Below are 24,796 nucleotides of genomic sequence, written 5' to 3' on the forward strand. Positions count from 1 at the left end.
GCCTCGGTGTTGCCAAAACTAATTCACAAGTCGTCGGGAGTCGGGAATAGATATTCCGAATATTTGTCTCAAAGACCCATGCACATGCTCATTTGCCTTTTTAGTAGTTTGATCAAACTAATAATGGTTTGAAGGTTTACCTTTCTTCCAAGTCTTGTTGGCATTTCATTCTATAGCATTAATTGTTCGTTATTTTGATGTCATCAAATCCATAGATCACATCAGTAGTCCCACAAATTCCTATAATAATTTGATTATTAACGAACCATCATTCTGGATTAGCAGGTGCCATATGGCCATATAGTGCTATACTGCTATAATTAAGCCTTATCCTAAACCATTTAATTGAAAACATTTTTTTTTAATGTCCAAAAAACACAACCTTTTTAGTTGATTTATGATGCCCTTTATAGCCTGTGTCGTTTTTCCTCTTATTTCACGGTTCAATGGACTCCTAATTCAGGCTCCCTCTCACACTCCGGGCAAGGGGAGGTTTGCTCTCGCACCTCATTGGTTGTGGCTGGTGGCTTTTCTCATCTTAGCTAACCTCGCCATTCATACACCCGGCGCTCCTTTACAGCCCTTTCCAAATAACTTACTGTCATCTTAGGTAACGACTTAGTTTAGACGCGGGGCTTAATTGTTTTAAATTGCGGAATAATTAAATCGAAAGAACGCGACTGACATAACAACAACGACAGGTGAGTGAGCAAAAATAACGTTTGGGTTTGGGCTCGCGTCCTTAGAGCCAAAATGTCGGTGTTGATGTGCATGCTTGAAAGATAATAAATCATCTCTTGTTTTTGTCCGTGGAAGCGTTTCACCCCCTCATAAAAGGGCTGGTTCAGTGCCATGACGATATCGAAACGCTATAAACTGACATCATGCAGCCTTTACAATAATTAAATAATATAGGCTATTATCGCCGTGTCATTACGTTGGTTTATTGTAAATGGGCTTTTTAAAATATTTACCTCATTGTTTTAACGTCGCGTTTTTTGTATAAATGTCCATTTATTTCGTCTTCACTGCCCGCTCCCCCCAGTTGCTGCTACTTTATAGGGCATGCAGGTCGAAATATATAAGAAAAGAAAAGAAACGAAAACACCCCGCATAGATTATAGTTGAAATCAGTCCACTCTCACATTTATGATGGATAACAGCGCGCTTCTCTCGTGCAAGGTAAGATGCTTAAAATGTAACACTAGAGGCTCCCAGCCCACGGGCTGTCTCGGAGGAAGGTCCATGCACTTATTCAACCAGTCCTCTCTCCTGCTCTCCTGAGCCGCTGGCCGCCCTAATTGGCTGCAGATGCGGAATTCTATGCTCTTTTACCGTTTAGAAATTGGATGCATTTGGGGAACTTTATGAGGCGAGGAGCCCATGCAACGTTTGCCTGCAGCAGGAGCCGAAAAAGACGAAAACAGTGCGGTCTCCCCACGCCACAATTATAAATCGTGCCCATGTTCATAATCCTCGCTGGATCATTTATCATGCATGATTGGGGGGCGAGGTGCATGCGGATTGCGGAGGCATGCAGGGAACACTTCAGCGAAACATGAAATTGCACTATAAAAATGGAACTGTGGTCCAATTAAACAGCTGATCATGTGCATCAATCGTTTTGTATTTTGGTTTGTAATTTTGTAGGCTATATTGTTTGTGGATGTTATAGCCTTATTGGACTATATTAGGTTATACACTTCTGTATAGTCTATACTTTACCAGTTGATCATTCCCCATCATACTATGCATAACTTTCTAAATTGATGCGGGTGCCCGCGTTTCTTTATCAGGAAGCAGAAGACATAAGTTCTGCATGGCCATGCTTAAAACCTTTAGAAAGAATAGCATATTGCACTTTGTACAGGGGGAGTGCAGTGCAATAAAAGACTGCTTATAGGTCCACTTGGGTCCATTTTTACTCCATGAGTTAAATTAACTGAGGGTTTCTCCTGTGTGTTCGTTTGCTATTATTAACCATATATAGCCTATGCAATTTTCTAGCTAGTAGGAATGTTTTGTTACTGCCTTCTTGATAATTGCGTACCGAAGGAAGGGCTAAAGACACCGTCCCCTTACTGCCCTTTCACCCTAGACTTTGTAAGCTGCACTTATTAAAGCGAAAAGTGCTTCAATATGTGGTAAGCTTTAAGGCAGGGGAAAACGGGATGGGGGTTGGGTTGGATGGATGGAACTGAGCTCACTCTGCTGCTGCGCTGTGAGTCCTGCCTGTTTTGGGCAAGTCAAAGTAATTCAACAATATAATGGTGTAATGTTCATATACAAATATATTATTAACGTGTAACAGAGACAAAAGCAATATCCTTTCTAGAAAAATACCAGGCTAAAATACCATATACCATATCTATTCTCTCGAAATTCGAATGATTCAAGCTTAGCCTATTGGCAGAGTGTGCTAGGCCTACTGTGGTAGTGTGGTCTGCACCTTACAGTGACGCGTGAACCTTAATGTGACCTTTCTTTTTATTTTGGTGGAAGTGGTTCTGTATGGAACGCTATTCATAAAACCACGAAGCACTCCTCTCCTCCTGTATGGAGCCCATTGTAGCTAAAGCCTTTCTAGGCCTATACGGCTATATTTTGCTGCTATATGCTATAGAGTTACATTCTGTTCATGTTTTGACTATAGTCTCGGGGATCGTCCATGCAGAAAAGGCTAGACAAGACTGCAATATCTGAAACTTAATATTTCGATTTATTTTTAGGCATGCAATAAACAATTATGGCTATTCATGCAGGACGGGGCAGATTGTCAATACGTTGTCTCGAAAATGTAATAATAAATGATATACCCCCCCCCCCCCCCCCAAGAGAACACATGCCTATATTTCCTAAAAGGCATATAAATACATAATACAAGTTATATTATTTAAAAAGCATTAAAAGGAAATCATAGGCATGTAGAGTTTTCACCTCACACAGTAAAACTCGAGGACGAAAACATCTGGCTAAAATAGTAGGTATCCCGGAAGGCCTTATATTGGCCTTTAGAGTGGGCGGAAATCTGTGGTCATATTTTTAGGTGAGTATAACATACTGAGGCCAATAATATACATCAGACAACTGCAAGAAGTTAGGGACACTTTTGTTTTGTATAAGCTATTTCTTTAATTTGCTATTAGGCCTAATACAACGATTATTATTGGCTATTAGCTATATACTTTTGTTTTATATATAATACAGGCTATATAATATATGCTTTGCATTAAGTCAGAATTCATCCTATAAGTTTAGAAGAAGATTGGTTTATAATATACAATTCATATTAATCCCCCCCCCCCCCCCCCCCCCCCTCCATATAGGGCCCACTGAACGCAGTGTACACGCTCGGGCCTGGCTGTCACGTGAACATGTTTCAGACTGTCCCTGACACGTCGTCTTACGTCAAGGTAAGACACCTCTTCCACCAGGTAACGTTGGAGGGAACGTGCAACGTCCTCTCATCTTAACTGCTTGGTTTTTTGAGGGCCTCCCTTTATTATGCCAAGCCGGTGTGTTTGTGTGCATTTTAGCGATGATTTGATTGGCTGATCACCCCATATGATTTGATTGGCTCAATTTGACTGCAGAGCAAAGTACATATTGAGGATAAAAAATGAGGGTAATACGGGTGTGATTTTATTTTTGCTATAATGTCCTAAATGTTTTATATAACAGTGGGCCTCCTTCCTAACCGTTTATATGCTTTAAGATAAATGTTTTTTACTCATTGTTGGCTAGCCTATATGGCTTATGTGTCATGTTTAAAATGTTTGTTTGCATCGACTGCAATCAACTTGTTGAAATGTTACTCTAGCAGGGTGTCAAGATCAGTGGATTTCTCTGCACTCTGCCCAGAGTTGTCAGAGCTCATTATCATATTTTACATCGCGGAGGATTTTTTTGTTTTTTTGTTATTATTGCAATCTTTTTTCTTTTTTCAGTCTTTGGAATGTAAACACGGCAAATAGCGGACATCTGTTTTTCACGTTATAAGTACCGTTGCATTATTGCATAGAATCGTTTGGGGTATAGAATTCATCATTCATGCATGCATACATGCACATGCTCTGCCCGTTCTTTGAGGCCTTTTGTCAGAAGAAGATGGATTATGAAGATGCATGCTGTAGGTTAGCAGCCCATATACGATTATACGAATAAATAAAGTTCCAACTTCCAAGTCTGTTGATATTGGCAGGAAGCCTCAGTATATCCTATATGACCTACACTGTCCCATGAAAGGATCATATATTTTTCTCAGAGTTAAATGAACACTTAGGAATATAATAGATAGCCTACTAATTCAGCTCCTTCATTTTCTTCCAATGTGTGTACAGTATATAGTGTGTGTGTGTGTGTGTGTGGGGGGGGGGGGGCTGCTTATACACAAATTGTGATCACCTGAAGTCAAGAGGACTTTCTTCAAGAAAATGAGCCATTGTGCTACAGCGAGCCATTCATAATAAAATCATAATCTACGTATTTTTCCAAGGGCGATTTGTTATGTTTTGAAGACTTATTGCCCCCTTTGCATAAGGAGTCTTTTCATACAGTCGCACAGCGTTTGTGCCACTGCGGGGACTTGAGTTTCAGTGGGCCACAGACTTGGTTTATGAACAATTCCTGATTTGTTTTGAGAGAGTTCAATGGAAAGGAATGTTTTAGGAGAAAATATGCTTTGAAATGAGTCTTTCTGCTCCCCAAATAAGAGGACAGGCCTAATAGTCAATGCACAAGGCGGTCTTTTATATAGCTCATGCTTTCAGTCTCAATGTTGGATCTTTTTTTTCCACAGAAATGCGTCTTTGTGAAAATTTGCCAATCTGTCATTTTTTTGCAGCCAAATATTCAAATTGTCTGGCCATCATCACATCCCAGCTTGTATAGCATTTTGCGTGCAAATTCTTCTACTCTTTCACTTTAAACGCGGGACAATATTGGTCAGAATGCGGCCCAGGCCTCAATACAAATTCTAAAGAAATATTCTGCTTCATTCAGCCGAATCCACGGTCCAGCGTTTGGTTTTGTTTGGTTAAGGCCAGGCGAGACTGGAGCTCTCCAATAAAAATAAATCTCAAATTAATTATGGCCTCAAGCAAGGGGCCAGACAGTTCGTGCTTATGTGCAGTGCAGCAGACTCCACTTTTTGCCCTCACTATTTTGACTTAGGCTGTCGTGTTGCCTGTGAGAAGGAATAAGGGACTTTACCAGAACTCTAGTCTAATGAAGAACCTACAAGGCCGATCAATACCGTGGTATTTGGTTAGAATAATACAAGCCTGTCACACAATTCAGTGTATATAGGCGGCTAAGACTATCGGGTTCCCGCTGGAAAAATTGCGACACGTGTCTGGAATTCGAAAATCGCGACAGTTGCCTAAATAATTATTAATAGGCCTATAATTTCAATCATAAGTTTAAAATGATGGCCAAAACATGCAGGTAGGCCTATATTCAGTTAGCAGTTAGACATGCAGGCATGCAGACAGACAGACAGACAGACAGACAGACAGACATACAGACAGACAGACAGACAGACAGACAGACAGACAGACAGACAGACAGACAGACGGACGAGCTACTGGATGGCTGACTCGTGGTAGCTAGCCATGCAGGGGAGGAAGAAATGTCTGCCTGTCTAGCAGTCAGTGTCAAGCCAGATGTTCTGTGGTTCCACTGTGTAAACCAACTTGCATCTGTTTATTGGCCTTCCAAAATGTTTGTTACCCGCTGTATTCATTATGGTCATGGCAGTTCTGTGGACCCCCACAGCCCACCACACCCTCCTCCATTTACCTAACTAACAACATTGTTAGGTTGAGGGTGTGATAGTGTCACTGTCACTGATGGGTGAAGTTGTGACGTAACGTTGTCGTTGACGTTGGACCAGTGAGTCATGTGGACCTGACTATTTCGGCAGCAGATGAGACTGTATAATGCTATATTCACAAAGGACGACTCGATATGGATTTTTTTGCAGAAGGGTATAGCCTATAGTTTTTTTTTTTTTTTTTACAAGAGTCCTCCAAGTAAGTCTACGGACCATCAGACGTCACCTCACCTACGCCTTAACAAGTCATTAAGTCAACATCCACAGCTTCGATAGTCGCGGCAGGCCTAAAACAAGAGCTGCTGCTATGAAAACACCACCAGAGAGCATGCTATAGAATATAATATGCAGAATGAACCAGCCACTAAAGAGTTAAACAAGGTGTCTCCCTTAATTACGCGAGCCTGAACTGTAGCCTGAGGCAGGAGAAGCCTTGACCCCTAGCAGGATCCAGATGTGGTGGTCTCAGGGGGGGCTTCTACCCCAAAAACAGACCCCCGAGTCGAAAGCAGACAGGCCGGCACGTCTGTCAGTCTGTTTGGTCACTAGTCTGAGGCCGCTCCTCCAGCCAGCTAGAGAGAGAGAGAGAGAGAGAGAGAGAGAGAGAGAGAGAGAGAGAGAGAGAGAGAGACCCAATTGGTCTGGTCACGTTCAGAGCTGGCTCTGTGTCTAGCATCTGCTGCTAAAATTGTGCTTGAATTGATGAGGGCAATTTCGTAAGGTAGAGAGGAAAGAAGGGGGGAAATACCACCGTTCGTGGGGGTGGGGACTGACTGCATGCACGGGGATTTTTGTTTCGTGGCAAGTCAGACACAGCCCTTTGAGCTATATATATAGGCTCCAAACAGGCCTATAGAACAATACATTATTGTTATTAGTAGCCTAATATATAACAACAACAACAACAACGACGACAACAACAACATAACATCAGCCTCCACACACACACACCCCCTGTAATGGGCGAATTTCCCATGTGAAAATAGCCACTTCTCTTTCCAAATGGAAGCAATATAACCCATAGCCATCCCATGGAGTCTATTTATATGTTCCAACTCCTTTCTGTTTCCTATGTGTGCGCCATCATTTGGAGAATATACATTCCATCATCCATCCATTCAGCCGAGACGCACACATGCAGAGCAGACCGTCAGTAGACATCAAGTCAAGAAGACGGGCACCGCATGCTTGGATTTTTATTAATGGTGTTTCAGGAAAACTTCCCAGCAGCTTGCAAAGCTATAAAAGACAAGGTTGCAACAATCCTCAGCCACATATAGCCAGGTAGTTCACATTTCTCTCCTCTCCTTGATTTAAAGTTATCAGTCAGTGAGTGAGCTAGTGCGCTATATAGAAAACATAGGTCATGTCACATGTACATGTCCAGTGAAAGTGAAACTTATTTAATTTCTATTTTTCACGGTATAAAACGCAATGCAATATATAGAGCACTGAGTGGTTTACTGGAGGATGGAGGCATGGCCAGATGTGGTGTAGTATAGTCTGTGTAGGCGTGAGCCAAAAGCGCACTCTAAAACATCACGGAATCACATTACTGTCCAGGAATGCCCCGCAACGAATAAACCTCAGCGGTATAGCCCAAACCAAATTAAATTTACGGTGAAATAACGGCATTTTATCGAAAAGAAAAGCCAACCCGCCCATTCCACGATGCCTGTGGTGGTGGTATTACTTGGAGAACGACACACAACAAAACAACACTCTCCAGCGTGCACGCCAGAAGAGCAATGGCTGTGCATAACGCAGTCAGCCATCCTGTAAATATTTCCGAGGAAAAACATCACGGCGGAGCGAGCACTCAATTGTTTTGCCTGCTTATCTCTTTGGGACAGTATCCTGCTTTTTTGGTGCCGCCGCGATGAAGGCAGGGCTTTGCCTTTCAGTGACACACAGCTTCCTTCTCAGCGGCAGTGACTTCACTTCCCAAATTTAGAGGGGAAAAAAACCATCCGGTAAACTGTCTCTTTCTCTCTCCGCGACATATCGGGGGCTGGAATTAATTCAGGAGCGTGTCATGTTTGGAATATTGTTGGGGTCCGCTGAAAATTGCGCAAAATGGACGGAACTATTAAGGTAAGGGTGGAGAATGGGGTGTAGGAGTTTTATGAGAGATTGCTTTTCAGAGTTGCGCCTCCTTTTAGTCTGTGTGTGAGCTGGAACCTCCAATCTGACGACAATGAGCGGCTTTTTCTCTCGGTCGGAGCGGTAACCAGATTTCCTTCTTCTTTTCCTCTTTCTTTCAAAGTTTCCCTTTCCCCTTTTACAACAAACTCCGCTATTGTGCTTAGGAAACCGCTGCGTGTGGATTCGGGGCTATATCTGTCACGTTTGGGATTTTAGGACCGAGCGCACAATTACGCACGTCTGGAATGTCACATAACGGAGCTCAGGCTATTTGGCTCAGACAATAGCCTATATACGCCACACGCAAACTGAAGTATAACTAAGCCAGGTCTACGTTTTACATTATAGGCACAACGGTTCGTTTATATGCTTTCGTTTGATTTGGTCTGTGGCGATTGAGCAACACCACTCATTATTGTCGGATATGTACCGTTAGATCAGCTCGCTCACTCGCTCACGATGTGTCGAGCTGCGCAACAGTGGTGTGGCATGCCGCCCGGCTGGCTGGGTCCAGGGATGTCGTGAGTCTCTCTCTCTATATATATATTCAAAATAAATATGTGATGTCTAGTTTTTTATAATAATCGAAACGAACCCGCTGTTCAGAAAATCAGTGTTGAATAGCAACTAATGCCATATACTCTTCTTAGCAAAACGGTCGTTTGGAAATTGTAGAGATATGGTAACTCCTGCTTCGTTTGCAACACTCAAACCACAAACCCTCACAATCATACCTTGGCTTGGCCCTTATGGTTAAACACATTTCAAAATGGCATGTTACAGTCAAGAGAGCTGGTCTATATTAGCCCTGGCTACTGTCCCCCGACATTGAAATTCCAGATGCATCGTGGCTGCCTGCAGCCACCAGATGTTGAATGGCAAGGCAAGCCCCCATTATTTCATATAGTGCGATGTCCTCAGTCCATGTCTGCCAGCCAACAAGTGTATAGGCTTACAAGAATGCCACATCTGTATTTGGGGGTTATTGTTGCTGAAAAAATGAAGGGAGCTTGTTTTCTTTTGGAAATTTAAAGTGGTGGGTCTGTGGCGGCTGGGTGTGGTGTAACTTTTAGAAGAGTGTAAACGTTGGCTAGACAAAAATGGCAGAGGCTGAATAGTCACTTAAATTCCCTCATTCTTCTCTTAACCGCTGCAGTCTAATTGTTTTTATATCAATTGGGAGGACGTGACTCTGATGTGTCTCATGGACTTAACGGTCCAGCCTCAACATTTGAGTCAAATCAACAAGTTGTGACAAGACATGTAATCAATTTCTCTACATTATAAATGACTGGTGGCAAATTGTATTCAGACTTAGCTGGGCCAAAAGGAGAGTTTCCTGTTCTTCACAATCTTTTCCTGACAGGTTTCCTTTTCCTCCTCAAACAAAAGACAGGAATGCACCCCCTATGAATCGCTCCTGCGGGATGGGTGTGTGACTGTGAACGCCAAACAGATGCACGTGCGTGCAGTCTGGACGCTGAGCTCTCTCTCAAGCGTGCACGAGCATACACACACACACACACACACACACACACACACACACACACACACACACACACACACACACACACACACACACACACACACACACACACACACACACACACACACACACACACACACACGTCTGTGTTGTGACGCATTTGGAAAGACTCACACAGACTTGGGCTGATATAGCAGCACAACAGAGGTGACCCCCCGGCAGGTGTCACCCTCACATAATGCTCACATTGAAGACTTAACTATAGGCCTATACTCTGGCAAGAATGATCTTAAACTTCTCTCTTTTGCTTCTGAAATAAGTTAATGAAAATAAGTTGGGTCAGTGTGTGTCTTCATGTAGTGTATCCCCCCATTTAACAATAGTTATCAACAACTCTCTGTGCGTACATCATACACATAAAATCAGTATTTATCCATTTGTAAGTTAATTGGAGAGTTACAAATGGACCATTATAGGGTCATTTTGGTTACATTTGTACTTGGAGTTAAACCAACACTCAGAACTTTACTGTCTAGGAAAGGAGAAAGAAAAAACTGCATGAGATCAACTGACTGGATCTCTATCCTTTATCACACCCTCCCCATTGGCAGCCAGTGTGTGCGTGTTCACCACAGATACTGGAGGGAAAACATACCAAATTGGCACCCTGTCTGTTGATGCTAGACCGCTCTTCACAAGCTCGGCATGCACTCCTATTTTTAAAAGCTTCTCTGTATAATCTTGATAGGCACATGCCACGTGCCAATCAACAATTCTATTGCGCACGCTGATATGTCACTGTAGATGTAACGTCGCAACAGTCAAATCGCTGGCTTTTCCCTTATCAAGTCAGCACTGAGGCATTCTCTCTTCTCTATACCATGCTTTATCGTCCAGGCTAGCTGGTGTGGCCCACTCAGATTATAGAGTGAATACGTGCTTGCTGCCAGTGTCCAGGCTATATGATGGTCTCAGTGATGAAATCACTGGAAAGTCCAAAATGTCTACATAGGAGTGGTTAGAGAAGTTACTTTCTACTCTTGCTTGCCACAGATCTCTAAATTGAATGTCATTATGGACATGGACTGACTCCTATTCTGTCACAGGGAACCTGACATCAAACTATGTTGATGATTGGGAATGTTTTTGTTTAAATTTAATTGATTCATAATGGTGGCATTGAAATATGATATAGGCACTGTATCAATTTTTGTGTTGTTATAGATTTTAAGTTAATTGAATCATAGCTATACAAGTCATTTGACTGGGGACTCCCCGGGACCTCCGAGTCCTCATGGACCCCTGGGGGTCCACGGACCCCACTTTGAAAGCACCACACCTTGTCCAACTAGTGAACCCAAGCGCAGCGATATCACATTGTTATATCACAGCCTTGTGAATATTGTTAAAGATACAGTACAAATACAATCACCAAACTATTTGACAATCAAAATGTTGACTGTTCTGTCTGGCTTAAATCATTTTGGAACTTTGTCATTCCATATTTAAGACAATGCGCCATTGAGCATACCAATGCATTTTATACCATTATTTAAAAATATACAACACTTTTACAGCTTTAAAATACACAACATTTGGTGTTACCATCAATCCTTGTATTTTCCGAGGCAAAACATATCAAGCAATTCATTTATTTCATAACAAATGCCAGTTGTGGAGTAAGTGTGTTTCAATAGGGGGCGGTATATATTTTTGCCATAGAATGGGTCTTGAACAACTATTTAAGGTCAACATCACCACTTTTCAACCTATCTTCATATAACTGATCCTCACCAATGCACATTATACTATGGTACCATTTTTGTTTACTCACTCTGTGTGTGTGTGTGTGTGTAAGTGCTATGGACAGTTCAGAAACCTGTCTACCAGTGACATCATTGATGGGGAATCCAAGCTAATAGAAACCGCAGGCTTTCTATTCTTGGAAAGTTAGAATGGTATAATGGAAGCCATTGTTCTCGCGATAATACAAATATAAATATTTTGTTTCGTATTTTGTTAAAAAGGAAAAAAGGAAAATCCTGCCTGCGATGATTATAGGCAGATTTATGATGTGTCGAGTGTGAAAAGATCACACTCGACTTTGTGCGTCCTCACTTTTCTGTTCTCACTCAGCAATTAAATCATCGCTATAGGTACACATGCACACACAAAGCTGGGAATAGGAGGGGCTAGCACCCCTCAAAAATAGTACAATTTTATTATGAGCGATAGTGAGGACCAATTATCTGAACATAGGTTGAAAATCGTCTTCCTTTAACAATCAGCCACACTTTCTCTTCTTTCTTAGATGAGCACTTCTATGTCTTCCTTTGTCATTGCACAGACTGTGCCTGTGCCTAAATGGCACTGACACATGAATCTGCACCATTTAGGAAGCATTTAGTTAGATTGCCATCATTATCAGAAGCTGCAAATTGAATATTACATTTATGACTGACACATTCTGACCATCACATTTCATGAAGCGGAAGAGTTTGAGTCATACGTGTCATTGGTCACAGTGGAAAACCTCACAGCCACTCTAATCCGGCATGGAACCAATCTACATATCAATTTGGTTTGGAGTCATACAGTATGTCAGAGATGACTGACGCCATAGGCCACATGAAGTCCAAGATCCACATTGGAGCTATGCCAATCCCATGTGGATCCCGAGATCAATATGATCTAACTTGATATATATATATATATGTATCACTTTCTCTAACTCTGCCTCACGCTGATGTTGTTATACTCTTTCAGAATACCGTTAACATTCAGTGCTCGGAGGACCTTTGCGTCAGTCTTGACTGTTGCTATTGTTTCGATAAATAAGATTGGTCATAGTTTCCAATAATTCAAAAAACTATGACAAACTCTGTATTACAAAATATGCTGGCATGGAATTAAATCCCAGAATGAATGTCTCACAGAAGGTTTTATACTAAATAACTAAAATGGAATTTTGAAATATTGACCCATGCATATCAACTACCATTATAATTATTCCCTAAACAGATATATGGCATCATGGAATGAAACCTTTCAATCTTTAGGGATTAGACTCGTCTCGGTCTAAGCCGTTCCATCAGATCGTATTGAACACAGATGTGCGTCAAATATAACCCTAAGCCCCGACACAAGGCTATAACTGTAATGATTTCACTTGTCATCTTCTTATTTGACCGATGGATTATTACAAAAAATGGACTCAATGAAGTAATCAGCATCCATCAGGGCATCAATAAGGGCCAGGGTAACAAACATTGCATTGCATGTCAGAGCTTTGTGACGCTGGCATTGTCTTGAATGTCTTGTATTGAGATCAGCATGTTTGATCTGTGATCCCTCGAGTATGTAATCCATGCATTGCTTGGAAGACATGAGATGGAAGACCACGTGCATGGGGAGCTACAGAGTATCTGGCCAAGCCCAGAGTGGCTGCGTTTGTTTTCTTTAATAAACGTACATTGCTCCAGCTGAGCTGCCGCAGAGGGGTCAGTGCAGCCGTGACCTTGTGCTTCTGTTGAGTCTTCAGCTGCATGTTGCTCTGAGGAGGGAAACCCAACGTCTAGACAAGACAGTGACTTTGGAGCAGGGCATGACCCATAGCAGTGCTTTGGTTCCACTGTTGATTTGGACAGCACATTTTTATTTTAGTCAAATAGTTTTCATTTAGTTTTAGTCCCATTTTAGTCACTTGGAATGTTTTAGTGTTAGTCTAGTTTTAGTCAACTAAATCTACAGTGGGATTTAGTCGACTACAACGTATTTTGGCGGGCCTTGATGACGTCGTAATGACTGATTTTACACTTGCTGAAAAGAAAATAGCCGATCTACAAGCTGTAAAATATGTGTAAAATGACTTATACTGGATCTCTTGTCCACTAGACACTTCCTAACATTTTAGTTTAGTTTTTATTTGTTGACGAAATTGTCAATATAGTTTTAGTCATCATCATAGGTTAGTTTTCCATCAGTGAAAAAAAGGTAGTCGACATTTTTTGTCATATAGTATTAGTCGACAAAATCAACACTGATTGGTTCAGATGATAATTAGCCACTTAAACCCTAGCGTCCCTAATATCAGAGCTACACAAGCTCACAATTTGTTGCGTTGACATGCGTTGCTAGCTTGTAGATCAGCTATTTTCAGTGAAGATATTTAGTGTAGAGAGAAAACAGGAGGGGCCTAAAGGTATAGAGCACTCAGTCTGGACTCTGGGGTTGATCTGTTCAACATTTACAATGGAAAGGGCCTACATTTTAGGCCCTTTCCATTGTATTGTTACAAACTATACGTTGTACATGAGAAATTAAATGAAACACTTAAACCCCAGTATCCTTATTGCGGGGAAGGCTTTCACAGAAAATAGCAGATCGACAAGCTCATAACCCGTTGTGCTGCGTCATGCTGTGAGCTTGTCGATCGGCTATTTTCAGCAAACCCTCAGCCAACCATAATATGAGGTTTAAGTGGTCAAATGAATCAATGTTGAGGCAACTGTGCGTGACATTTTCTAACAGTTTCTGATGGGCTGTATTGGTTGAAAAAATCAGACATGTCTGAAGTGAGTGGTGCAACAGCGCCCCCTGTTGGTACCCTAAACATACAGACATATATATGGCAATTTCATTTCTTTATAGGCCTAAACATGTTTGTTTAATTTCAAAGTTTTTATATTTAAATGAGATGAAGAAAGTCACCACTCACATCACACATGTCGACAGGTGTGTGTAGGCTAAATAGGCTTTAAGGAAACAGGTTTGCTTCTAACTGTATTCATGCAGGAGGCCTTACGTGCACAATGAGGACAGGGGTGGCTGTGCTCTAGTCGAGGTTGTCTATTTCTATGCTGTTGTGTTTGACAGTGTCCCAAAAGTCCCATGGTGTCTGATTGGGTGCCATGCTGCCAATTAGGCCACACACAGACTTCTGTGTGCGGCCTAGCCATTGCTGGAGTGGTTGCACCTCTCAAAAAGCAGATAGAAGATTTCACTACGCATTGCTATGTGATGCGCTGAGAGCCTTTCGATCTGCTTATTGATTTTGTTTGAAAAATATCTGCATTTTAATGTAGCAAAGAATTGAAAATTTAAATAAAATGTTCTTTGTAACTTTAAAACTTTAAAAGCAAGTAGGCTATTCAGTAGCCTACTCAATTACAAGTTGAATAATATTTGACCATGGAGGAGTACCCAGATGAACTGGGATGGGTCTTTGTCAATGCGGCTATTCATTTTTGCTAATTTTGACAGGGGGGCACGGTCCTACTGGACCCTGCAGGAAATTACATCTGGCCACAAAAGATCATGGGATCTATTGAATGTGAAGGGGGGCGGTGACAAACTGACAGAGGCCCCTTTTCCACTATGGGGTGGAACCAGAACTATCCAGAACCTGAACCTATTTTTTTTAGTTCTGGGTTTGTTTCCACAGCGCACAGCGCGGTACGGCACGGTTTCAGACCAGGTTCTCAGAACCTTTTTTCGGCCCTGCTTTTGAGGTAGTACTAACGCTGAGTTCTGGGAACCTATGGGCGGGGCCAGCAGCGCTGCTGCTCTCGATTGGTCGAGCTGAGGTGACAGCACTCTGAGCACTGAGGAGACCGGAGCGAGGAGAAGCGCACACAACACAACAGCGCACATTTTAAACTCCTAAGTGCGACACAGCGACAGCGGACACACATAAAAATAACCTGGAAAAGCACACAGAAACACTATGGCCACGAGAGAGGGAGAGACAGAGCTTGTGTGTGCGTGAGGGAGAGAGAGAGAGAGCCATAAAGCTGTCGCGACGAGTTGTTTGCTTGCAGTTGTTGTTCTACACTACAGCTAACAGCTAGGCTAACTGCAGATGTGTGTGTGTGCGTGTGCGTGTGCGTATGTGTTTGCGTGCGTGTATGTGTTTGCGTGCGTGTGCTCGCGCGCGAGAGCGCCATATAATCTATTCTAAATTGCCAGAACAGAATTTTCTTTCTTTTTCAGGGCAAGGCATTAGGCATATCATTACTAGAAATGTGCTGTACACAATACTACACATTGGAAGAATTAAATTCAACTAGCACAACGGTTAAATGATTTGTATTTGCACATTTCTTGATATTGACATTACAACTGGACTGGATGTTATGGCACAATTTGCTCAATCTGCTCAAGAGGCACTATAATTGCAACCCACACAATGTTAAATGCTATATTCAAAAGGTGGGTTATCATTTATCATATGAGCTATAGCCTATATGATATATATTTTTCTCTTGCAGTTTAAGCAAAATATTGTAGACAGGTAAAGGTTGGAGAACAACTGGTCGAATGCATTTAAAACGGGTGTTTTACTGTTGTCCCACTCCCCACATGGAAAGGAAATCCATATCGGCAAATATAGCCTATATATAATGTATGCTGCATATATCCAATCCATGTTCATATAAACTACAGTATGTGCATATACAGTATATCTATTATGTATAGGAAATATATGTGACAGCTGTGGCATGTGGCTGCCACAGCTGTGGCACATGTGGCATATAAAAATATGTTCATATTATTGGTTTAAAAAAGTACAATAAAGCAAATAAATTTGAAAATAGACAATCTACAAGCTCACGTGTCTCATCGAGCTTGTAGTTTGTCTATTTTCAAATGGCCGAAATGTATTTAAGTAGAATACTATATACAGCTACTTTCCACCACTGTTGAATAATAACCAGTCATTATTTAAACATGAATATCTCTGTATTCCGGGACCCCCCCGGCCGTGCCAAGGGGGAGGGGGCCCTGCCGGCCGAGCTACTCAGCAGTGGGGGAATAGGGGGGGGGGGGGGGGGCAGACTTAACAGGTTCTGGGTTCAGGTTATATGGAAACGGAAGCAGAACTTGGTTCTGGAACTACACATGGTTCTTGGTAGTTCTGGGTCCTGGAAAGTTCTGGTTCTGGTTCTGGTTCCACCCCATAGTGGAAAAGGGGCCAGAGTCTACTACGACAGTGGTTCCCAAACTTTTTCATGTCAAGGACCCTCAAATTGACACCAATGAGCCCACGGATCCCCATTTGGAAAAGATATGCCAGGGACCCCCCCCCATAAGAGAAGATTCTTACGGCTCTAGCAGTGATTCTCAACCAGTTTAATTTCAAAGACCACCAGTTTGACATGCATCAGTCTGCGGACCCCCATTTAATGTCTTTTATATCTCTGGGACCCCCAATTTATATTGTAAAATCAATGTTAATTGAACTCTGAGAGTGTACAAATGGAACCAAGCGGACCCGTTAGGGTTCGTTTGGCTTCATATGTACACTCTCAAGAGTTACAGACCCATAAGGGTCCATTTGGTTCCAAACTATCATTTAGCTGGGGACCCCCTGGAACTCCCTCAAGGACCCCTGGGGGTCCCCGGACCCCACTTTGGGAACCAGTGTACTACGACACACAGTGTGGCATCCCAATCCCCCTTAACATTCAGTATCCCGTGATCTTTTGTGGCCAGATGTAATTTCCTGGGGTCTAGTTAGTAGAGCCATAGTAAATATGAATACAATAAAATCGCTGTAAAATGTTACAAATGTCAAAAATACATATTTAGCTACTTGTTCGAATGCTGTCAAGAATAGCTAAAGTCGCTAAAAGAAATGAAAGCAGCACATGAAAAAGAATGAACACTCATCTTTCACTTTCTCTAATAATAACCTAACATGAAACTTGGTTGAAAAAACCCAAAGTTGTCCATTATTATAGCATGGTGTTGCGCCTGAAATGTATCATTATGATCTCTATCAATTCAGACTATATTATTCTAAAAGGATGCATGCATATTTGAAGACGATTATTATTGTTATTTTACAGACATTTAGTTTTCTGTATAACAAAATGTATTCCACTATGGGTAAAATATTAATAGAACAAATGCTAATACATCTCTCCAAAAGGCAGATATTGGCCAATAATAGCACATACAAAATATCAGTCAGCGCCAGGTTTGCATGTAGCAGCCCTTTACGGCAGTGGTTCCCAGGGGGTCCCCAGCTAAATGATAGTTTGGAACCAAATGGACCCTTATGGTTCTGTAACTCTGAGAGTGTACAAATGGAACGGGTCCATTTGGTTCCATTTGTACACTCTCAGAGTTAAATTAACATGGATTTTACAATATAAATTGGGGTCTCACTGATAGAGCCATAACAATCTCCTCGGGGGTCCCTATATGACATTATCTCTTCAAATGGGGGTCCGCGGGCTAATTAGTGTCAATTTGGGGGTCCTTGACGTATTGTGGGCATATTTGAAGTCATGCTAACATCAACAGGATGTCAACGTTGCTACATAGGCCTGAACACTGTATACACAAACTACTTAGGATGCCAGATTGCGATATGACAGCGTAACTGCACATAATTGCTGTAAAAAAAAAAGTTTTGAGATCACAGGCTTTTGATTTGTGCCGACAGAGAGAAAAGATTGAAGTTTCTGAGTTAATTTTCAGATTTTTCTTGGGAGTGGCAGAAGCTCAGGGGTAGAGTGGCCGGATGGGAACCGCAAGGTTGCCAGCTTGAACCCGGGCTCCCCCAGAGTTAGTGTCGAAGTGTCCTTGAGCAAGACTCTGAACCCCTAATTTCTCCCGATGTGCAGGTTGGTGCCTTGCATGGTTTCCTCCGGCCATCTGTGTGTGAATGGGTGAATGTAATGCACAATCTATGTAAAGTGCCTTGGATGAAGGCACTATATGAATGCACCATTTACATTCATTTATGAAAAAAATATGGAGATACAAGATTTCTGACAGACAGCAACAACATAATATAGCCTACTTTTGCTGTTTGTCTTGTCTTCTCCATTTTTGTACTTGTACTTGTACGTGTAAAAAAGAAAGAAGAAAAGAAAATAATGCTAAATATTCCCTCTTTGACCTACAGGAGGCGCTATCAGTAGTGAGTGAAGACCAGTCCTTATTTGAGCCTCCGTACGCTGCTGCTGCTCCGCTCCCCAAGACAGATATGACTGCATCTGGAACCCAGGACTACGGACAGACGCACAAGATCAACCCCCTACCCCCGCAGCAGCAAGAGTGGATCAACCAACCAGTCCGGGTCAACGTCAAGAGAGAGTATGAGCACATGAATGGATCCAGGTGTGTTTATGGTGTTGTGTTCCACGTTGTCCATGCATGTGGCTTTACCTTCTCCTGCTTAATCTGAAATATGGATGTTTTAGCCTATAGTACGCATAGTATGCATGCAGGAGTTGTCATTTGACATTTAGCACAGTGGTTCATGTCAAGGATCCTGAAATTGACATCGCCAGGGACTCACAGAAGAGAAGATTCAATCTAATTGAATCAAAACTTTCCTAACATTTTCCATATTTTTTTAAAATGTTCAAATTCGTTGAATAGCAAACGTGTAAACGTACAAAGTGGATGAAAGGAGTGTGATGCTATATTAACTACCTTTGCTGGGGATCCCCTGGAACACGCCCAAGGGCCCCTCATGGGTTCCCAGACCCTCAGTGGATAACATTTATTCATCCATTCTAGTGTGGGTGACCACATTTGATCCCTATATGAAATCTAAATGAATGCTAATGGTCTCTAAACCCATGTACTTTGTGTTTTCTTTATTATTTGATTTTTTTAAATCTTTTTATTATTTTTAAAACCATAATATCAATGGGACATAAAACTGTCATGAAGGGCACACCTACTGAAAACATGTAAAGCGTAAAGCTACTACTAGTCTCGCGTGGCCAGACTGTTGCATTTTGCAATTTTCAAATGCTTCCGTCATACAGTCTGGAGAACGGATGCTCTGATCACGAGCAAGCGACAAAACAAGGACTATTAAAAGAGGACAGGAAGGGAAGACCGTACGGTGGACTCCATGTTGCTCCCTGGAAGTACAGAAACATGCGCAATGGGCTATATGCAGCCAACACTTCCGCGTTCAGTTTCCTTGGTCTCAATTGCGCATGTTTCCTGTCCCCTTTTAATAGTCCTTGGTGATAAAGTGGAAGTGAAGCCTCCTCCTCACTTCCGTTTCGTCTTTACAATGCCGCAAATGTAGCCTATTATGAATAGAAATCATCTATTAGCATATATAGCATGCTGCTTAGCCGAAATGGATATTAAAAAATACAATGTAATTAAAGATATTTTTAAATACATTTTCGTGAATGGAAATGGCAGCTTCCTTACTCGGATTGTAGTTCGAGACTCTATATAGCATTCAGAGATTGTGGAATAGTTTGTGGAGATGCGGAGATTGTGGAATAAGCTACTACTGTTGTTTGTACTTACAGGTATTTTGTCAGACTATGAGGTTTTACAACTAACCTAAAGTGTGTGTGTGTGTGTGTGTGTGTGTGTGTGTGTGTGTGTGTGTGTGTGTGTGTGTGTGTGTGTGCGTGCGTGCGTGCGTGCGTGCGTGCGTGCGTGCGTGTGCTTGCGTGTGCATGTGTGTATGTCTATAAAGCAGGGAGTCTCCTGTGGATTGTAGTGTGGGTAAATGCAATAAGCTGGTGGGGGGCAACAGCGACACATCTCAGATGAGCTATGGAAACTACATGGACGAGAAAAACGCCCCTCCCCCCAACATGACCACCAACGAGAGGAGAGTCATAGTTCCTGCAGGTGAGCTTCTGCACTGCACAGCAGCTGCCATTTGAAATGGTGGTTTTTAACCTTTTTTTCCATATGAAGGTCCATTGTTTATTCGGCTATTGAGCCACGCATGACAGTTTGATGATATTTAGCCTCTCACTCAATCAGACCCAAGACTTAGAATATTTTGTTGTCGTTGGATAGGATTTTGTCCACAATTCCATGCTGTATTGATGTTGGTACCAGGCGAGATAACAGGCAAACATTGATCAAAATATCAATTTTTCTACATTCTCTAAATGTGTAGACTTAAGTAGCATTACTTAAGTCTACACATTTAGAGAATGTAGAATACATAACAATAATGTAACTCTTGAGAGCATAACATGAAACCACATTTTCATGTTACACTCTCAAGAGTTAAAGATCTAATAAAAGGGTTAATTTGTTTACCAACCTAATTTAGCTGGGGACCACCTGGAACCCCCTCAAGGACCACTAGTTGAAAACCACTCTTCTAAAATGCTTTAACCATTTAAAGGAGTAGTTCAACCCAAAACTGACATAAGTTCAAGGCTTCATGGGGTGTGTAAGTGATAGAAAATATGTATTTTTTGACACAGAATAGGGATGCTGCGTGGTTCAAGTGGTTAATCACCGAATCCCTATTCTATACTTCGCCATTATGACGGCCCAGCGCAAAAAAATAGCAGATCTACAAGTTCGCAACACGTCACGTTGTGTTCTCGTAGTTTTTGACGCCAGGTTGAAAATGCATTTTAGGTAAATGCTGTGGTTCCTTTCAAAATCATAAAACATCCGGTTTGTATAAATGTTTATATATATTTGTTAACATCATCGTATTTTGTTAACATCAGGTAGCACTTTCTGTAGCGTAGATCTCATTCTATATAACAATACGGTTCATTTTTTTTTAAATCACACGCGTGTGAATACATCATCATACATCATCACATTCCGTGAGGCAGCTCAGCCAATCGAATCATCACAAATGTGGTACACATTCCGTGCTCAGCCAATCAAATCATCAATATGTGGTACACACAAGCACACAAAACTGGAGGACTGGCCAATCAAATCATCACAAATGTGGTACACACAAACACACAAAGCTGTGCATAGGAGGGGGAGACATACTTTGGTCCGACATATCATTGGTTCGAAGGAGCATTGGTCCGAGGTGCGTTAAGGGTCGGGAGAGGGTTGGGGTTAGGTTTAGGTGTGCTGTCCCGTGCTTGCGGTTATGGTTAGGGTGAGGGTTTGGGGTAGGTTGTCGTTCGGACCAATGGTATGTCGGACCAAACGCATGTACCCCATAGGAGGGCCCCTCAAAAAACACTGCATCTGTAAATATCCCTTAAAGTATTTGTACAGGTGCAAAAAGTGTTCCCTCCCAGCACTTTTCTTCAAGACCTTTTCACTGCTGCTGTATATATTCAGACTTTAGGCATTGCTCTCTATTGGTATAAACTTGGAGATGTTGTAAATGTTTTATGACTCCCATTTCTATTTAGCTGGGGCAACGGGTGAAAGCTGTTTGTTTCAGTGTTTTAGGTCACTCCAGGGAACAAATCAAAATGCACCCGCGTGCAAAGACCTGTGTTTCTCTACAAGCTCTCCAAGTTTCTCTCACCTTCATCATATAATAACAGTGGTGGAAAAAGTACTCACATGTTTTACTTAAGAGCAAGTATCAATACTGCAAGATAGAAGTCTGGACAAGTAAAAGTCTGGAATTCAAAATGTACTTGAGTAAAAGTACAAAAGTATTGGCATATTGGCAAAATATACTCAAAATATATGAAAAGTAAAAGTAGTCATCATGCCGTTTAAAGTTTTCAAATGTATAATAATCTTTTGAAAATAGCAGTCTACAAGTTCACAAAGTGTCGCATCGAGACACAATGTGAGCTTGTACATCGGCTATTGTATAAAGGGCTGAAGTGGTTAATGTATGTTTTGTAATAATAATCAAAATCTACAAAATAACTAGTAACTAAAGTTTTCAAATAAATCCCTCTGAGATAGTGGAGTAGAAGTAAAAGTACTGGATATTGGAAATACTCAATTAAAGTACAAATTGTACTTAATTGTACTTGTACAGTATACGTAAATGTACTTTTCACCACTGTATAATAATAGTAAAACAGTATAACTAAAAAACATCGCATGGATGCACCTGGGACGTATCCTCAGTGATGTATCCTGAGGTCAACGGGGTTTCGGGTCTCTCAACATCAACATCATACCCCTCACTCAGGCGACCCAGCCGGGAGTGATCAAGTCCCGACTTACGTCCCAGTAGCTACCCTCAATCAGTCCCACTAGGGAAAAACCAGGGGCACACAATCCGTTGGAACTACTCCAGAACTACTCTGCCAGGGCTGGGAGGTACACTTCTGGCAGTAGAGGTTGTTTGTTTGTTTGTTTATTTATTTTTCACCAGCTACCCAGATTATCTTTTCAATATAACAAAACGGAATGTGCTCTCCCTAGAAAGTGGACCACGTAATTAATAAAGAAAAAAAATAATTCAATTTTAAGGACTGCTCAAGTGTTTCTCCTAAACTGCTGTGCAAAAGGCCACCCATTAGCCTAAAAACTCACCACATACAGTCCATGCCACTCCTTAACCGCTAGTGGTGAGCTTCATGTTTGCTTTCCAGACATGATTTGAACAGCCTCGGGTCAAACAGAATGGTCAGATAGTTTTTATGGCTTGTTTTCGCCTTCTTAGGTGCCAGATGGATAGGGTTTGGCTTTGGCCACATAGAACAATATGTTGCGTGTGCCAGGAAGCTTATAAACAAACGTAGAAACTCTTTATTTGTATTTTAATGAACTTGGTAGTGGATTTCAGTGTGATTGAAAACGTACGTGCCTCTACCTGAATTGCCCCGTTGCAGCAAACACCAGCCGTCTGTTTTTAACCACACCGTTTAAAGCAGAGAACAACTTCCAACTGCTATTTCGGCCGGTTCTGCCGCTGATATGAAGTGCTGTTTCCAATTTCTACACCTCTGTCGTTGTGCAAGCCGCTGCCGCCATACTGCTCATTCAAATCCTTCTCAGCTTTCCATCCCCCGTCTGCCTCTCTCCACACATGAATCTTTGCAGTTAATAAACCATCGCTGTTGGACGAAAACCCTGTGAAAACCATGAATCATGAATGAATGCAGTATTTTGTACATCATCGTATGTCAGTGTCACGCAAAAGTATATTTTTTCCCAGTTAGAGTAACAGTTTTGGACTTTTCGGTTTCTACCCGACAGAAAAACGAATCTGGCCCGAGTGTGCCCTTAAGCTTCACATTGAATTGTCGAAATGCCCTGTGTCCAACAATAGAGAACTGTGGTTGTGCTGGGAGGCAAGAATCCTTGAGAATTACACTGGGTTGCTTCATTGCTGTTTTCCTCATCATTTTGTCCAAAAAGCGCAGATACACTTCATACGTCGGACAGTCATACATAGCGGTATGAATGAGAAGCACAGCAGACAAGACAACAAATCATCCGAACACAGGGATTCAAGTTCTCAGTCGCCACGGCTGATTTCAGTCAGACATGTCTCCTACAGTGTGTCCTGCACCGAAAATAGGCAAGCTTACTACAAGCTTACAACAAGCTTGTAGATAGCCAATTTTGGTTAGGACTTGGCCTGTAGCCTATTTTTGGTCAGGACTTGGCCTAGCAACATATTTCAGTCGTGAGATTTTATTTTTCCTTAATCCATGTGAACATATGTTTGTCCTCCTTTCTCCCTTCTAGACCCGTCCTTGTGGTCACAGGACCACGTGCGCCAGTGGCTGGAGTGGGCCATCAAGGAATACGGTCTGCTGGAGATCGAAACAGGCATGTTCCAGAACGTAGACGGCAAAGAGCTGTGCAAGATGAGCAAGGAAGACTTCCTCAGGCTCACCACCCTGTACAACTCTGAAGTCCTTCTCTCTCATCTCAATTACCTCAGGGAAAGTAAGTGTGCCCAGAAATGGAGCCTATCATGAACGGTTAAATCCTTAGAGTTAAATTGACACTTTTGGAATTGACTGTGATCTCAGATGCCAAATACAATACTGAGCAGCAATACATTTTGGTGTCATCATTGCCACATTGTCATTGCACACTTTCTAACATACTGTAAGTCCATACTGGTAACGGGACCAGATGTTTCGTATAGATAGTTACTTTATTTGTCCTTGCGGAAATTCATTTTGTGCCAAGCAGTCAACAAGATACAAAAACACAACACATATGCACAATACAGACACAATACATTGACAATACTAAGTTCACAGCTCCTCTCTTGCAGAGAGGGAAAAAGAAAGAAAAAGCTACCAGTCATAGTTCCAAGAGGCATCACATTACATTACATTTTATGCACGTATGCAGAACTGAGATGGGGCCTGCTTGTTCAGAAGTCCTATACTTATGAGGACAAACGATCTTGAAGGTGCAGGTAAATAAAATAGACATACATGTACCTGTGTGATAGGCAAAAGCAGTTGGTTAATGGTTTAATTGTGAGAAACAACCCATTTAGTAAGGATCATAGGAGAAGATATCGTCAATAAAACCACATGTGTCTGTCTAGCAGATAGTCTGTTTTTATGGCAATGTGCTGCATCGATAGGAAGCTGAAGTACTGACATGAGGACAACCTATTAGGGATACATAACCTACTTAACTGATGGTTGGCCCTTTATGTGTTACAA

At 41.8% G+C, this 24,796-nt stretch overlaps 1 protein-coding gene across 6 annotated transcripts in view; it reads left to right on the forward strand.

Moving 5' to 3' along the window:
• The first annotated feature begins 571 nt into the window (after nucleotides 1-571).
• Nucleotides 572-24,796, forward strand: part of fli1 (Fli-1 proto-oncogene, ETS transcription factor) — a 52,557-nt gene continuing 28,332 nt past the window's right edge. For 2 of the 6 annotated variants that reach the window (XM_083773666.1, XM_083773669.1), the window contains exons 1-5: nucleotides 572-701; nucleotides 3,327-3,413; nucleotides 18,382-18,596; nucleotides 19,936-20,093; nucleotides 23,853-24,056. In XM_083773666.1, coding sequence (XP_083629792.1) covers nucleotides 3,375-3,413; nucleotides 18,382-18,596; nucleotides 19,936-20,093; nucleotides 23,853-24,056 — 616 coding nt within the window. In that variant the 5' untranslated portion in view covers nucleotides 572-701; nucleotides 3,327-3,374. Of the gene's footprint in view, nucleotides 702-3,326; nucleotides 3,414-7,487; nucleotides 7,928-8,065; nucleotides 8,500-18,381; nucleotides 18,597-19,935; nucleotides 20,094-23,852; nucleotides 24,057-24,796 lie in introns of those variants that run through there. The other 4 variants (XM_083773667.1, XM_083773671.1, XM_083773668.1 and 1 more) reach the window with 4 other exon arrangements.

Source organism: Protomyctophum parallelum, assembly GCF_964188405.1.
Source record: "Protomyctophum parallelum genome assembly, chromosome: 9".
Classification (NCBI taxonomy): Eukaryota; Metazoa; Chordata; class Actinopteri; order Myctophiformes; family Myctophidae; genus Protomyctophum; species Protomyctophum parallelum.